This window comes from Myxine glutinosa, chromosome 4, assembly GCF_964187855.1.
Source record: "Myxine glutinosa chromosome 4, kmMyxGlut1.1, whole genome shotgun sequence".
NCBI classification, from domain to species: Eukaryota; Metazoa; Chordata; class Myxini; order Myxiniformes; family Myxinidae; genus Myxine; species Myxine glutinosa.
In genome coordinates, this window is record NC_136264.1 from 124,299,081 (window position 1) to 124,317,467 (window position 18,387).

The 18,387-nt window shown below is 45.6% G+C and overlaps 2 protein-coding genes across 3 annotated transcripts in view; one reads left to right on the plus strand and one right to left on the minus strand.

The window, feature by feature from the left end:
• Positions 1 to 4,135, plus strand: part of LOC137425168 (uncharacterized) — a 51,811-nt gene extending 47,676 nt beyond the window's left edge. For both annotated transcript variants that reach the window (XM_068113318.2, XM_068113317.2), the window contains one exon: positions 955 to 4,135. In XM_068113318.2, the coding sequence (XP_067969419.2) occupies positions 955 to 1,647 (693 nt within the window). In that variant the 3' untranslated portion in view covers positions 1,648 to 4,135. The remainder of the gene's footprint in view (positions 1 to 954) is intronic.
• Positions 4,001 to 18,387, minus strand: part of LOC137424702 (uncharacterized) — a 41,786-nt gene continuing 27,399 nt past the window's right edge. Inside the window, exons 4-5 of the mRNA XM_078775300.1 lie at positions 4,345 to 4,407; positions 4,001 to 4,175 (exon numbers count right to left, since the gene is read on the minus strand). Of these exons, the coding sequence (XP_078631426.1) occupies positions 4,001 to 4,175; positions 4,345 to 4,407 (238 nt within the window). The remainder of the gene's footprint in view (positions 4,176 to 4,344; positions 4,408 to 18,387) is intronic.

The window sequence follows — 18,387 nt, forward strand, 5'->3', positions numbered from 1 at the left end:
GTCCAACCCGTCCCGAAACGACTGCACGGAAAAGCTCACCCAGCGGGGCAGTACTCGGTACTCCCCTCCTCCCCCTCCCTCCGGGCAGTACGGGGTAGCCTCTGCTACTAATCCAAAATAAACACTGCTCCAGTACCCCTCCGATTGGCATCGGAGTACTCACGTATGGTAATGAACATTTCCATAGCTGAGAATTTACACCTAGAGCAGTCGCAACTCGAATACACCAACACAGTGTGCTAACAGCACCCCTCAATCAAGGCAGGAATTTCAAATTTGAGCAGGGTACGGGCACACAGTGACCTATTATTTTCGAAAGGTACCGTGGGATATCGAACATCCATCAGTGTATGGCAGCAAATGCGACAGCTGGTTTAATGTCACCTCAAAACAACGGCGCATTGAGTCAAATTAGATTAAAACCCTGATATTGGTAACCAGATCTTTCAGGGAAATGAAAGGGTGTTAAGGAAAATTAAAGTGATATTTAACTTTTGTCCTTGGAGTGCACAAGATATTAATGTGGCAAACACATTACTCATGTGAAAGAAAATTCTGCCGAACAGTGACGGGCAAATTAATATCGAAAGAAAAATAGCATGCACAATCACATCCGGTACCGTTCATTGGTTAGAATTAAATGTTGATTCATGACTTGGCAGAGCAATCTGGACATTGAATGTGGAATTACAAAAAGGCAAAGGAAGAGAATGAGAAAAAAATATATATATTCCATGTGAAAGAGGAAGATGAAATGCGTAATATGCAGGCATATTTATTCAAAGACTACTGCTGAGTAGAAACCTATAATGATTCGTCTTGCTTCATGCATTGCTCTGATTAAAGAAACCACACTAACCTGCAATGGCGTCATGGAAGAACCGATGCAGCCCTCATGTTTTGACCAGCGTTTTGAGGACAGTGCTTTATTCTCTCTCTCCCTCTCTTCCCTAGGGATCTATTCTAGGAAGCCCTCGAGCTGTACGTCGGGTATGCTCGGGTGTTGATGCCAGTCTCATGCATCGTAGTACAAGACCACAAGGTCCTACAATGGGCTCAGTGTCACTTCTTGGTGCAGTTTATAACCCTCATCGCACCAAACAACCTGGGGTACCCTGCCTTCCAGTTGTTGGCCCTTCTGGTCACCACCACCATCATCACCACCACCACCATCACCTTCTTCACCAGACTGAGGTCCATGCTGTCTCTCTAAGCCAACATCCATCACTCCAGGGGTATTCTCCATCTTCGCAGCACCCAGTCACTGGGACACCAATCAGCGGTGGCCCTGCAGTCGCTATTCCTTTGGGACCAACACAGACCCCAGCTCCAACAGGACCTCCCCCGCCTCCTCCTGCCCCAGCTCAATCACCGCAACCACCACACCCCCCTCCACCACCGCCTCCGTCTTCTCAAACGCCCGGTTTACCAATGCACCCAGCAATCTTTGGTCACCCCCATGCCTGCCACCACCATGGTCATCCTCGCCATCATCATCCACACCATCACCGCCACCACCACCACCATGCCCATCATCCACACCACTCTCGTCATCACCCACATCCACACGTAACAAGGCACCCAGCACCATCAGCACTAACCCATAAACCCAAACATAGCAGTTCAAGTATCAGCACCGTGGTATGATTCATTTGCTGAATCCATCACTACTTGACCTACACCTTTGTACGCTAAGCTTTCAAACTACTTATTCATGAACCTCCAGCATATCTCTCTATCTCTCTCTCTCTCTCTCTATTTTCTCTCTCTCTCTCTCTCTTCTTCTTCTTCTTCTTCTTCTTCCTCTCTCTCTCTCTCTTCTCTTCTCTTCTCTTCTCTTCTCTTCTCTCTCTCTCTCTCTCTCTCTCTGTGTGTATATTGAGCCCAATTGCTTCGATTCTTTGTAAATCCTTTTTTTCTGTTATTGAAGAATTGAAGAATTCATTGATGCCAAAATGGCTGTCGAAGGCTAATCGTTGGAGAAAGATTTTCTAATCTGGTGTGACCATTGCGCAGTGCTATTCTGAGTAGAGCTCTGTGATACTAGCCTGTTTCAGATATATATGTCTCTTTTTAACATTATTTGTCCGTTCTTGTCTTCCAAAGAAGAACTCCACACTCATCCCATCACTCACTTACACTCACTAACCCTAACAACCCCTCAGACTTGCAGTTCCCTTCTTCCCTCCTCTATTACCTCGTAGTCTGCCTTGTGTACCATGGTCTACGAGAGAAACTTTCTGCTTGTTTACACAGCCTGCTGTCATCATCAGCCATCATCCCTCTAAAAATCCTTTGTTGTTTGTACCATGCCCTTTTATTCCATGTTGTCCTTTTTTTTCTTGGATGCAAAAATGGAGCTCAGTTTTGCATCCTCCAGTTGGTAATTACAGGGCCCTTGAATAGAATCCCCTGGCTTGAGTCTGCTACTGATGGAACAACAGTGCAGTTGGTTGCTTGATCACTGGGAACATCGGCAGTTTAACAGGGTGATATTACTGTTATTATTTATTATTATTTTATTACAAAATTCTGATCTGTTCTCAAGATATAGCTGCAATGGATACAAGATAAAATAGTGACAATACAATTACAGCATTTACTGTATTATTATTTCATTTCCCACCTCTCTTACTGCTGCTGGCTCTTCATCTATCTTAAACTTGACCACCTGATTGCTCAGTCCAACAACAACAGCAAACTCTGTTCAAGTGATTCTCCAGACTGGCAACCCCCCATTTGGCATTGTCAGAAGTGATAGGGACAAGTGAAGAACTGCAAAATTTCTGCACCAAACAGATGGCCGAAACCTGTTTTTTAATTTATTGCCGATGCTCAGTTAAATGTTATCTCTCCTTTCGTGTTTGTTGCGTCTGTGAAGCATGAAATTCTTATGTACTCTCGTGTGATAACCCTCACCACCAGGAGGGAGATTGACTTTGCTGAGCCATATGTTCCTGATGAGTCCTCAAGGGTTTTCAAGTCTCCTCGACATTAGTGAGTGATTTACAGCAAATATCTGGTGTTGGACTTCCTACGTTCTGTCTCCTTCAATGTTGTTCCGCAAACTCTACAGTCAATTCGCCTTAAAATCCGCTTCATCCGTTTTAACTGGGCCCATACTTCCTAATAATTTCACGGGGCAATTTTTTTTTTTTCGTTAAAAAACGAAATTGGCTTCACCCCATGTTGATCATACTTGATCTTTTGCGTTCAAATTCCATTTGACTTCACACAGCAACACATCCGCAAGGTGTCACCACAAGGCCTATCCAGGTTCTGTTCCACAAACCCTGGATCTCCTGATTATCTATTTGACCGAAAATGTTGTTGTCCTGCACACGCACCGTCCTGCATGTTCTTAACATTTGAAATTTTTAAAACATGCAACTTTAATTGGTTGTGATCGTATTAAACTACATGTTATAATAATACTTAAACTCTATAACACATATCTTTCTATCTCTCTAAACTTTCTCGTCCTCTGTGCGCTCATAATGACGTCGCAGGATATGTGCCGGTGTGATGGTGTGTTGGTAAACTCGTTTCATTCTACTCTCCTTTATCTAATCGCTTGCGTCCCAAACCTGAACGCTCCCTTCGCCTTCTCCCTGCTCATGACACTGTCAATGTTACGTGCGTCTATCCACCTCACTGTTCTACCTACTAAATTACTTACTTAATTACTTACTTATCCTAAACCAGAAAGTGTCTTACTTATGTCTTATGCCGTTACTCCTACAGTACGTTATATGTGATGCTAGCGAGAAGGAATTCAGGTCGGCCTTGAATACCTTTACAGGGGTCAGTCATTCATGGGTTGGGGCTGGATCTCAAGCTGGAGCTGGACCCGGGATTGGGCTGGATTACTGAGATGTGTTTTGTGGCTACATGTGTCAATTGGAGATGAACTATCTTTAACCAAAACTGGTGCACCGGGTTTTGTGTGTGCAAATGGTCTGGTGAACGGGGCTAATCGATGCAAAATCGATGCACGGGGCTAATGGTCTGGTGAACTTTTTGTCGGTCCCGTGTACAGCTTGGCATGCCCCCGTGCAGTCTGACACAGCAGCTTGTACATTATGTACATATGTCTACGTATACATGCTGTGCCGACAATAAAGAAGATGATGAAAGCAGCAGTTGTTTTGTCATTGTTGTACTTTTTGTTGCTGCTTATGTTCAAATGTAAGTGCATACATGCAACATTCATAAAGTTCGGATCAGAACGAGATACAATCATCCAAGAAATGCTAACGTTTGAAATAAAAATCAACTTTCAAGGTAAAGGTATTGAGAAAAAAATGTTGGCATTTCAAGGACTAATGTAAGTACGGTACTTACCTCATGCCAATCAAAGCGTCTTCCTCTTCCACATCTTCCTCTTCTTCTTGGAACTGGACAAAACTGGTGGCATTACATCGAGGCATGAATTTATCATGCTTTGATTATACAAGTAGGGGACAAATAAATGGAAACACATGTGTAAATGAGGAACACCAAGTATATTGAAAGCAATGGCTTCCACACAGGTGTGGCCCATTTGCGGTTTAAGCAAATAACATCCCAGCATACTGGATAACTATATAACTAGAGCAATGTATAACTCATGTCATGTATAACTGTCATGTATAACTAGAGCAATACGACTGTGTCACCAATATGCCTCCGCATAGTCCCACAATGGGTAGATGCCATCGTTCACTGCCCTAAAAAATACACAAGTTTGATTTAAATCCCTTCAGCTATTTTCAAGTATCACATTTTCACCAGCCATGACAGGTTTCACATCAATCGATGAAGCGGTTTCAGAGAAGGGATTTTTTTAAACATCGGCTTTCAAGCTAATATGGCTGCCACACCACGTAACATATGACCTTAAAATGTATACTCTGCATATGTATGGGTAGGTGATCACATTTGTGAAGTTTCGTGTTGATCGGATAAGGTTCGTTTTTCTATCCAAGATGGCTGCCAAACCTATGGCAGCCATCTTGGCATAACATATGACGTGACCTATGGCATCATCATTTTCAAACTATATGCAACATTGGTATTGATATTTCTAAAATTTTGCATCGATAGGGTAAGCGGTTTCAGAGATATAATTATTGAATATTTTCCTTCAATCTAATATGGCTGTCACACCATGTGACCAATGATGTTTTCGTGATCATCTTTTAATTTGCATGCCTAGTCAATGACACACGTAAAGTTTCGAGTCAATCGATTTTGTGGTTTGGGAGAAGATGTTTCATAAGGTTTTAGGTTAAATCCAATATGGCTGCCAAACCATGTGACATATGATGTCATAAATGTAATATTTCAATTCAAATGGGTCATAGATCATGTGCATGCAATTTCAGATTTTTAGGATAAGGAATTTGATTACAACATTTTTGGCTGGTATACCACTTCACCAATGATATCATTATTATGCTTTTGTTCCCCATTGGGAGTACTTGACAAGATGCCAAGTTTCAGATTTTTCCAATCAGCGGTTTTCGAGAAATAAATTTTTAATTATTTGCGTTTAATCCAAGATGGCTGCCATACCACTTGACCGATGACATCACAATTATCAAAAAAACATTCTGTATGGGTGTCACTCCTACCCTGAAAGTTTTGTCTCAATCGGACATGTGGTTACTGAGAAAAACGAGTTTCACCCGTATGGACGGACAGACGGACGTACAGCCAGACGGACAACCCGAAAACATAATGCCTGCGGCCACCTTCGGGGGGCGGAGGCATAAAAACGCTGCGCAGTCCTGGTCACCAATAATTATGGCTGGCATGGCTGCACGAGGAGACTTTGGTGACTTTGAAAGAGGGGTGATTGTTGGGGCGGGTTTGGCAGGAGCTTCAGTGACAAAGACAGCTCAACTTGCTGATGTTTCACGATCAACTGGTGTCCAAGGTGATGTCGGCATGGAACTTCAAGGAAAAGGCATCATCAGCTAAAGGGGCAACAGCGGGTGAAAGCGCATACTCTAGGATCATGATATCAGTACATGAATTTGAAGTACAAGGCAAAGCAGGTGAGCAACTGCAGATCGATTGACTGTATATTTCAACCCGGGGCACGAGCAGACATTTTCATCAAAAACTGGTCCACCGACAACTCCACAGAGTGGGATACCACAGTAGGGTTGCAGTGCACAAACCACTCATCACACCTGGCAATGCACGTTTGTGAGTCCAGTGGTGCAAGGAGCACAGGCAATGGACTACCGAGCAGTGGAGAAATATGATGATGGTGTGATGAAACATTCTTCACCATGTTCTCGACAAATGGGCGAGTGCACTTGAGGCGAGAACTGAAAGAACTCTACAACTCTGAGTGCTTGGTTTCAACAGTGAATGGTTCTGGTGCTTCTGTAATGTTGAGGGGTGCATTTTCCTGACTTTTTTGGATGCAGGCATTCCCTTTGAAGGCAAGGTCAATGACAATCATTACTGAATGGTGCTGAGTGATCATCTTCACCCCATGTTGCAGCATTTCTTTCCTGCCGTGAGGGGTTGTTGTTTCGTATGCAGCGTGTGGCTATGGGTTTGCATCATTTCTCTGGAAGCCCGTTGGTGCGGCTAATGCAGTGTCCCAATTACCAGTGAGCTGGCACTCAATTTGCTGATCTCGGAAGGATGACAGGCTGAGTCAACCCTCCCTGGCATTAATTCAACGATTGACCGGGATTCAAACTCAGGATCCTAGGATCCCAGGCCAGCACCCTAACCGTTGCTTTGAGGGGCGTTTTCCAGGAAGACAATGCCCCCCATGCACAGAGCACGTGTGGCCCGTCACCGAATTGTTTGATGAGCATGACACTGATGTTATCCATATGTCATGGCCTTCTCAAAAAATAAAAAAAAAGTCACCGGATCTTAACCCAATCGAGCATTTATGGAATATTCTGGAACAACGTCTGATACTGGGTTCTTCCACCTCCATCAAACAAGTATTGACTTTCTTGATTGACTTTCTCGGGGAAGAATGGTGCTGAATCCCTCCTGCAGAATTCCAAACACTGGTGTACTCTATGGCACGGCACATACTAGTCAGGTTCACTATGTCAATAAATTATATTTCGTTCAAAACCATGGTAGATTAGCAAACCTATTTTGGAAAGGTTATAGCATAAGGAAACTAAAAATCAATGTTTACATTTGGAGAGATACCTGTATGGCGCCCATTTTGGATTTTCAAAATGGCCACTGTAAAATACATATTTTGTTCTATTTCTGCCTCTAATTACCCTAAAAACTTTTTAAAATATACTAAACCTATATTTTCAGGGACAAGGAATCCAATGAAAGTATCAAATTAGTGCTATGGGGAATGGTAAGACACGAATCAAAGGTTTTGAATTGCAAAATACTGTCTTTATATTCGCGATAAGTTGCATAATCAAATACATGTTATCATTTTGTACAGGCAGTTAATAACATCAAAATGTGTCACAATAATTCATATCACCAAACATACACAGGCAGTCAGCAAAATCATATATACACATGCAGTCAGTATAACTTCACATCTACACAGGCAGTCAATGACAAAATATACACAGGCAGTCAATGGCATCAAACATACACGATTACAGAATATGCCATTTAGAGTTCGTCATCACTGTCCTGTGTGTCGTATCCGACAATATAGTCCGCATCGTTTTCACAGTCCGTTCCACACAAGCAAAGGTCGGTCAAATTGATTGGCAAATCGAATTGGTCGAATGGTCGATCGAATCGAATTCGACGAATCGAATCGAATCGAATCGATCGAATTGGTCGATCGAAGCGATTGGTCGAATGGTCGAATTGGTCGAATGGAATTGGTCGATTGGTCGAATTGGTCGAATCGAATTGGTCGGAATTGGCAAATGTAAACATTGATTTTCAGATTTTCCATGTAATAACGTTTCCAAAAATGTATAGGTTTGCTAATCGACCATGATTTTGAACGAAAAAACATAGTGAACCTGACTATACAGGCTGTACTGGCCGCGTGTGGTGGCCCAATGCCCGATTAATTGTCTTTATATTGGTGTTTTTATTTTTGTTGTCCACCATCTGTAGTTGCAATATATACCAGAGAAAATCCTGATACTGAATCCTTTCCTCCTCCCTTTCCCCACCCCTCCCCTCCCTCACTCTGGTATGCTAGATTGTAATGTATGGTGGGCTCGTGGTATGGAATTCACACTAGCACCATTGAAAGGATTACTGTAAAGCCAGCTAAAAGGAAGTACTAAGGATTTGATCAAACTTCTGAAAATTAAGTTAGTCTCAGGGCAATTATGATATTACGACAAAAATATCAATAAAACAAGACTGGAAGTCTAACGATGGCGTAGCCGGGCTTGCCAGTTCGTGAATGACTTGGGTAAAAAAAAACGGCGAATGGCAAACGATGAACCAATAAATTCCACATTCCTGTGCCACCATCAGTTGAATGTCAGACATTGGCAGCACGTTCTCTATATTTTCATTCCAAACAGCATCATTCATCATTCTAATCACAAATTAATACTGTAGTATTGATATATGAAAATATAATGTTAAATCACGATTGTATTGAGATATCAAACCAGACGAACCGTCATCATCTGTTCACTTCCGGATTTGGGAGCAAGGCCCATGTCGATGGCATTTCAAAATCATAATTGATTTGAGGAATTTCTGAGACCTCCTACCTATCTTACGACATCCACTTGGACTCAAAAACGTTCCACCGAAGGTTATTATATTTCCTTTTAGTAAAATATGCAACTGTAATGGCTACTAAATGCGTTCTCCTGTCAAGTGACCAGATCCTCAGCTCTGATTGGTGGACATTTGTGGGGACATATAGACAGACAAACGCTGTTCTAGACAGCATTGTCCTATGAGCTATGCCATAAAAACCAGCCAACTCACTAATGGTCTTCATGGAGGAGATGATCATACTGGTCCAGTTTACATGTGACACCTGTCAACACTTTGTTGTTTACTCTGAAATGTGAAATGTGAAATTTTGATGTGCACTAAACTGTCGAGGAGAGGCAGTGCCACTCACATCCACCTTAAGTAGCACAATATTATACAAGAGAGAATTTATTTTGACCTCTGCCACCAAAAGGTGGTTAGCTTATGGTTATGTCTGTTTATGAAGGGAAGATTATGTTTTCACGCTTGTCGGTTTGTCTTTTTGTTACTTGGCAAAAAATGTTTTGAAATTTGAATAGGATTTACATATCAGCTTAACGAATTCAACCACCAACTATTTTTGAGATCAGCATAGGCCAAAAGGTCAACATAGGCCAAAGGTCAACCACTTTTTCCAAATTTCTAAAATCCTCAATTTTCATCCGATAGACTTGAAATTTCAAAAGGATTTACATATCAGTTAACTGAAACCAACCACCAACTATTTTTGAGGTCAACATAGGTGTTACGTGCTCCTCCCCAAACGCCGGTCACGGTGTACCTCCGAGCCCCGAGAGGAGTCACGGCAGAAATATGTGTTACTCTGTATGTCAAAGATCAATGGCGAAACCACACCAATTGTTACCAACAAACAAGTATTGTATTAAGATCACACAAGAATAAAAGTACAACAACAATAGTAATCAATTGTACAACCAATATATATTTCCTATGATGATTGTACGAGAGGTTCGTGCCATGAGGTTCGTACAATATAACTCGCTGTGCTCCAAGTGAGTGAAAAGAAGAACATTCCCAATGTCTCTATTCCGGCATCAAGCCAAAGTCGATCCGCTCCAGTGATTGTCAGAACGATGTTTAATCGAGACCAGAATCCCGTTCGGATGACAGTCACAGTCATGCTGCCAAAGCTGCGCAAAGGTGCCCTCAAGGCGACTGGGAAATCACACCCTCGGGTATGGACGTTCCACGGCTCCCAATCGGCGAACCGCAGATTTCCCACTCAAAATCCACGTTACACACACACACCAGATTAACGTCTCAATGCGGTGAAAATGGATGAAGCGAGGTGGAAAACCTTGAGCGAAGCGCAAATCCTGCGCGAGGTAAAAAATGGCCGACGGCCTCTTCTCGAGGCGCAACTGCCCTCAAACAATGATTCTCTTCTGAATCAACCGCAAAACCTGACACGCAGGTTGATCTGTCACAGCGATAACAACTCTGTCGCAGGAATCCCGTTCCTGGGAAACCCAAAGTTCACTCGTGACTCTCATTCGCCAACGTTCGCTCCAGACCTCGAAGCAGCTAGGCTTCTTGTCCGACTCACTCACTCCGCCTTCTCCTCCTCCTCCTCTCCGTCGTCGGCCGGTTCCGGTTTCATTTAAAACATTAACTTTTTTACCTTTTGAAAATAGTAATCTCTATTTCCTTTAAATGACAACAATAATAGTACATGGAACCAACAATGTTTACAGTGGATGAAAACCACAACAACAGAAGTGACGAATCCGTAACACTTCCCCCCCTCAAGAAAGAAAGTTTGAACATCGTGAAAACTTTCTTTGCAGGCAAAAACTCTTTTAACAAACAAAAGTAAAACTCACACCCCAATGACCAATTCACGTGAACAACAATAATTAATATTCCCCAAAATAAAGCAACAAAACTTCCAAACAACCTACAGAAATTTCCAAAGTTAGTTCACTCTGGATAAAGCATCGGCAACGACATTGTCCCTGCCCTTTACATGCTCAATTTCCAAGTTGAACTCCTGCAAAGCCAAACTCCATCTCATCAACCTCTGGTTTTTATTTTTCATTTTTTGAATGAAGGTTAAGGGGTTGTGATCAAAAATCCAAAGCAAAGCAAATCTATAGCACGTTTTGAAGGAGGCCGAGCTGAGAGCCAGGTTTCATGGTGGTTGGGTGGTGAGGCCTGGAAGTATTCACTGCATGGATGCATTTAGGATCGTGGAGTTCACGGGTTAATCTGTGTAGGGATCTTGGCTCGGCTGCTCATGAGCACTCAGTGCTTCCAACTCTTCTCTTGATCATAAAAATCGTAATCACGGTTGTAGAGTCGGGTGCTGTAGTCACGTGAGTAGCAGTCCCCATCTCGGCTACCACCGTAATAGTCATCCCGTCGAGAGTTGGCAAAACTGCGCTGCTGCTGCTGGGAGCCTCCGTAGTAATCATGACTGCGGCCGCCACCAAAACTACTATTCCCACCCCGGGAGCCATATCCACCCCTGAAACTACCTCCATGTTTTCCTCCTCTGTAGCCCCCTCGATGCCCATGACCTGCCTTCTCTACTGTTATGGTCCGACCATCCAAATCCTTGCCATTCAAATCCTTTTCTGCATCTTTGGCGTCCTTTGTGTTTTCAAACGTGACAAAGCCAAACCCTCTCGACTTTTGCGTCTCCCTGTCTTTTATCAACAGCACTTCCAAGAGTGGTCCATATTTGTCAAAGATAGAGTCCAGAACATCTTCACTTGTGTCAAAGTTCAGTCCACCTACAAAGAGCTTGCCAACATTGCCTCCATCCATGACTTGTGTGTGCTGACACTTAGTTTCAGGGTACTCGACAAGAAGTGCCTGTGCAAAGCGTGACGTCAGTACCTTCTCCTTCTCTTCAGAGCGTTTCCTACCCATAGCACGAGTCACTGCACAGGATGGAAAGATACCAGGAATCTCCTGCTCTAACTGTGCGGTGTTATTTTCCATACGAGGCTTTTCAACAAACATCGGATTACCAGAAACTTTACCACCGGCCAAATCATTCCCGATAACAAAAGATACTCCCTCTACAGGAAGAGTGGCTTGTAAACCTACGTTGACCGGTCCTGACACCAAATCAGACTCTAAATGGATGACATGAAGAGGAGCTTTAACATAGCCACAACCCCCTATAAAAGAACACTAACACCAGTTGCTATCTTCTCTGACAATGGCAAAATGCCCTCAAGCATCAAAGATTGATGTGCTCCTGTGTCCCTCAATACCCTAACAGGTCTCTGGTTCGTTAAGTCTCCATCCAGTGACACAAACCCCTCTCAAATAAAAGGTTTGTAACCCTCTGAAACAAGGTCGTTCTGTGATGCCGTAACTTTGGCATGGGAACCTTCACAAGGCACTGTCCTCCAAGGACGATTTCTCGCATTGGCCAATGCATTCGGAGTTGTACTAGTCTGACTCCGCTCCTGATTTTTCCTTTTCAGGGCGTAACATTGGGACATCAAATGACGAGGTTTCTTGCAAAAAGCGCAAGTAGGCCCGGAGGAAAAACTCGTGGTCTGCCTCGGGCCCCCCGGAAGATAAGTCTGTCTTGGAACTGTAGTCTTCTGATCCCTAAAAGTCACGGTATCAGATTTGTCCCCATAGTCATCTCTAGGCCGCCTCCATGAATATTTGTTCTCCGCACCTGATTTACCATAACTCCCCTGGCTAACTCTAGGTGGGAAGTTAGGTTTGTGGAACCCCGTCCTGTGTGTCAAGGCATAGTCATCTGCCATGGTTGCTGCCTCATACAACTCTGGAACTTTCTTTTCATCCAGATGTACTTCAATGTCCACGTGGACACACTGTTTGAATTCCTCCACCAAGATCAATTGTCGCAACAGGTTGAAGTCTTTCCCAATCCCCTTCGAGTCACACCACCGATCAAACATGGTTTCCTTCATTCTGGCAAACTCCACATGGGTCTCACTCTCCCTCTTCCTGGCATTCCTGAATTTTTGCCGGTAAGCTTCAGGCACCAATTCATAGGCTTTGAGAATGGTTTTCTTCACTATCTCATAATCTGCACATTGGTCAATCGGTAAAGCCGAATAGATATCTTGAGCTTTACCCACCAGAACACTTTGAACTAACATAGTCCAGGACCCCACAGGCCATTTTAGCATTTGAGCCACTTTCTCAAAGTGTAAAAAAAACTTGGCTACCTCCTTTTCATTGAAGGGTGGAACCAGCCTCACATGCCTACCAACATCCCAAGTGTTATGACTGGTTGTCAAACTAGCCGGCATGGATACTACTTCTCTCCGTTCTCCCAGTAATTCCAGCTCCTTGAGTTTAAGTTCCTTCTGATACTCCATGTCACGTTCCTTCAACTCCCTTTCGGCTCTCCTTTCCTCTGCTCTTTCCTCTGCTCTTCTTTCTTCTTCAGCTCTCCTTTCCTCTGCTCTTCTTTCTTCTTCAGCTCTCCTTTCCTCTGCTCTTCTCTCCTCGAGTTCTCATTCCTGTTCTGCTCTTCTTTCCTCGAGTTCCTTTTCAGCTCTCCTTTCCTCTGCTCTTTCCTCTGCTCTTCTTTCCTCGAGTTCCCGTTCCTGTTCTGCTCTTTCCTTTTCTGCTTTCCTTTCCTCTGCTTTTAACCTTTCCTGCAGTTGCATCCCCATTTTCCGGAGCTCCACATTTTCTTTTTCCTCGGGTAACCAATCCAAGGCTACCTCTTTCCATGTTTCTTGTCCCACCAAAGATTCTACCACCAATGTCTGCATCTCTGCTTTCTTCATATTGTTACAGACGCGGCTTTTAGATGTTATATTGACCGAGCGGTGGTGTATTTAACCGCGTCCGAACAGTTACTCCCCGATTAAAACCCGATTCCACCCGACGTTGACCAGATCGCCCCACAGATATTCAATCGGGAAATCTCTAAAGCGACCGAAAGAGAATGAAAAAGAAGAAGAAGAAGAATACGGAGGAAGAACAGATTTTATTATACACACACAAGCAATGGATGGAAGAAGCAGTAACACAGCGAATCGTTAACTTACACTATTCATTTTTACTTAGCCCCAAGACAACGAGCAGGACAGGACGTTCACACTTACACAGGGGATAATGCGGGCAGGTAAGGCTTGAGATGGATTGCTTGAGAGGGAGGCAAGGTCGGGAGGCCGCAGTTCGCAATTCCTCGCGGTTTTGGCGGGAAACCCTCCGTCGTGTCTCCACTGCGGTAGACGTCACGCGCTGGTTCGGCACACCTGCTCCTTTTCTTGGGGTGGGGCCGTCTCCCTCCTTTCAGCGCGTCTCTCCAAAGCTGGTTTCCTTGCCGAGTACCTCTCCTCTTTGGCTTGGAGCGTTTCGCATCTCACCGCTCCTTTTGGTGCAGCCTCTTTGCTCCTCTCCCAGGGTCATCTCCAAGTCATCTCATAAAGCAGTCCCTTACAGTCGCTTTTATCACCTCGAGCGAAATCAAGCCGCCGACTCCGAGGGCACGCCTACCGGGTCACTCACCGCGGTGTTGATTGGCTGTTAGGGCTGATTCACTCCTTCCCTCTTATGACGAGGTGGAGACACGCCTTTCTTCCCTAACCCTACCTCGTGGCCAATGGTGGTTTGAAGAAAACCGGCCAAAATGCGGAAGGCAATTGGAAGGGAGGTTTTGGGGAAATTGGAAGGGCCTACGCTTATTTTGTTTGATACAATGCAAAGTCAATCTAGTGGGAAACACATATTTAGCCTACATGGAATAAGGAAATACACTATTTAAAAGATATATCGTGACCTGCGTGTAAGTTTCATGGAATTAACTAGGACGCCGACTGCGACCATTATTTACATTAACAGGGTGTTACCGTACTTTTGTAACGTTCACATTGTAACGTTTCCACATTCGTTACACGGCACCCTCCTTTCTTCAGGCCCGTGCTCGGGCCTATTAAACTTTAACTTAGTGTGACACGTAGGTGTAATTCCCTCTACAATTAACCTGACCCTGAGTGTGACAATCTTAAAACACAAATAAGTATGTCCCCCTATTGCATTGCATCCTGTCTAACAGACTCAAGCCCACAGCTAACCGAATTACGGAATTATTCTCAAACTATACATTTACGGTGGGGAGCATTATTTACAATGACGTGATTTCTTAATTACAACGCAACCCAGGACCTGTGTTTTTTTTTTTTTGTTTTTTTTTTAGGGAACAAGAGAAAGAAATTCCTGTTGGGAGGGAGGAGACAGCACGCATTGCATCGATGCACCAGTACCAATACCACCAAAGCACCCAAAAGCACCAAACACCACAAAGCACCACAAAGCACCAAAAAGCACCATCCGGTGCGCAGTCACCATAGTTCATAATAAACACAACAAAACAACTGGTGGTGGTCTTCTCTTTCTCTGCTGGGCCGATGTTCTTCCCGACGTCTTCTGGCTTCATGCGGCCTAGTTGGAAATAATAAAAAGCACAACTTGTGTCCATTTTTATTTAGGGCCTCAGGGGCCAACTAAGGGTGGTCCACCTGTTTGGCATAGGTGCCACCTTACCGAGGTCCGCAAGCAAGATTCCCTGGCCACTATGGCCGGTCTCCAACAGAGGTGCCCTGCCCCAGAACCTGGGGTCCATCAAGTGGTACTTGGCCGCAGAACAGCGGTCCATACAGTGGTACATCAACGCAATGCATGCTGGTTCTGGGAATCTCGGGCGCACAATGGCCACCTCACGCATGCTCCCATCGGCACCCAATGGCGCACAGGTCATGTGGGAGACAAAAGAAAGACAATTGAGCGAGGGGTAAGGTCACAAGGGTACACGTCAATAAGGCAATGCAAGGTGAAATGCGTACGGAGGGCGAAGTGAGAAAGCTCGTCCCTACCGTACGTCACCCCCCTGTCACCTACCCTACCCTTACCCCATATGTACAAAAATCTACCCATTTACAAATTCGTCACTACTGTCACGTCTTCCCCATATTTCCCCTATACCAAATTCGTCACCACAATCCCTCTACCTCAAAATTTGCCATCACCAATTCATCATCAATCCTCATAAGGAGGGAGAGATGGAATTACGCACAATGTCACACCCACGTCATGATGCGTCTCACAATCCAAACATTTGCATCATAAAAAATAATCAAAACATGGCATGGTGTGGAGTACCTGTCACCTCAGGTGAGTGGATGCAGATGGTGCGAGGAGATCCTTCATCCTAACTATCCTCTAAATGACTTTAACACACTTTACACTACCCGGGGTCTTTCCCTGCCAATCCATTGGCCAACTTACACTATGGGTTCTAATAACCAATTCCCATTGACCAAACTGTGGTGCTTCTCAATTTGGGGTCTCACTCCCCCGATTCATCTCCCGGTGCTCTCGCACAATTTCTGGGCTGCGACGTCTAGCTCTCCCAACAGGTCTACCCACCTGCACACCTCCACCACTGTAGTTGCCACCCGAGCTTACCTAGCTCCTCACCCTAACCTAACTAACTGGGGACAGCCCCTCTCCTGGCTCTGTCACCCCATGGTGCCCTCTGGCACTGGGCTACCCGGGTCCGTCCTCCGGATCCTCGGGCCCCATCCACAACAACTACTACCGGCTCCCAGAGCCCACCTGCGGCCTCACCTGGCCGACATCCTCACAGTGGTGGAGCACCCAAACAACTACACACACTAACAGGCTACACGCCCAGCCATTTCCACAACACTAATGCACCCATCCAAATACCATTCTGTCACCCGCACCACAGATGCCAATATCCAACCACAATTTACCTGTACCCTCTACCTAACACTTACACTACCCACCCCGGGTATCCGTGATGGGGGTCCACTCTTTCCCCATTCACACCTTCGCACCATCCACTCCACTCCACAATTTCGACCATTCTCACTCCACGACCATCCATTCCAATACTCCAGATATTCCACACTACCATTTATTCCACACAGCCACATACACCTGTTGTGGCACACCTGTGCCCTCACACCTGGTGCCACCTGCACCCTCCTTTCTTCCTGGACCATTTGGTCAACACAACACGCAATCATCATCACTCACTCATACACTGCTCCATCCACCTGTTCAGTTGCACCTGTTCAATCCTCACACACACGGCATCATCTAAGCTAACTACTCCCCTCTGAAACTTGCGCTTCCCAGTCGTCCCTTTAAACTATTGCGCTCCCACGTCATTATAATCCACACTAATCTACCTGCGTCCCCACTACAGGTATCAGTCACTAACTAACCTTAACGTCACCTAATGTCATCTTCGCTAGATCCCTACAATTATCCAAGCCCTCCCTGGCTCGGTTGTCATAGCCACCCCATAAACTATTGCGCATTTGCCCCCACCTGTGAGGGATGGTGGATTTGCCATCCCACCACATCGGGGGTCTCTCACTATCAATTTTGTTCGTCCAGATTCCAACCAATTCAAAAATTTTCCATTTACTGCCAATCATCGTACCAATCATCAAATTTCGCCTTCTTCTAATTTCGGGGCCGAAACACTATCATCACCCGTCTACTTATTACATCCTCTCGGTGCGCCAATTCACGTCTACAGCCCGGCTTCGTACAGCCGAGCAATGAACGCGGATTCTTTTGTGCCGGCGGCTGGATGCGTCCCGCATTCGGGGCAGGGGCGGGGGCTTACCCGGGCCGAGATCCCACGCACCACCTCGGCGTGGAGCCATCCAATGTCCCGATCTCGACCTGCCGGCACGTCTCAACAAAACGTGGTCGCCATGACTACCCTCCCTATCCAGCTGCCCGCTCCGCCTAGTGGAGCCCGGACGCGGCCGTTCCAAGCGAGGCACAGCGCGGATCGCGTACGGCGGTTCTTTCGAAACCGCCGTGGTTCGGATCCCCGCTGGTCCTCGCGGCACGCGAAGCTGCCCGACGCGCACCGAGGGCCCGATTCGGCTATAAGTCGCCCTAACCGCTCAACCGGTTACCGTCGACGCTTCACCTGGACGCTTACATGCATACGCTACCCCTTTCTTGCTCATACATGCAGCTGTTCCCATTCTCCTCGTACCTTTCCTTACACACTTCGGTACACTCATTCCGCTCGCCGACTTGGTCACACACCCGACCACCGAACACTTTGGCACACATTCGTTGGTCGCACACCTCACCAACACACCTCTTCGCGCCCCCTCCTCGGTCACTTCCTCTGTGACAATCACAGGTGTGCTCTCATTCGCACACCCAACCACGTGCCTCACCACCAACTCAAATGTGCCTTCCCACACACGCTCTACCATTCCAGGTGTGCATCCTTCCATTCCAGGTGTACATCCTCGCTCACCTGTCATAACCAACTCACGCTCCGTTTCACTCTCACTACTCTCACCTCCATTCTTGACCGCGCACTCACCCTTACTCTCGACAGCACACTCTTTCCTCATGCACCCGTCCGTTACACACCTTTCTCGTGCACACCCTCCCGTTACATCCTCTGTAACACTCACCACAGGCGTACACTTCCTCGTTACATCCTCTGTAACACTCACCACAGGTGTACACTCTTTCGTTACATCCTCTGTAACACTCACCACAGGTGTACACTCTCTCGTTACTTCCTCCGTAACACTCACCACACCGCGCTTCCATGTACCCCCTCGCACACGCGCTTCGACCAACTCACTCTTGACGGCACACTCACTCCTCGGCGTGCACTTTTTCCTCACACACCCCATGGTCGGACATTCTCGCACA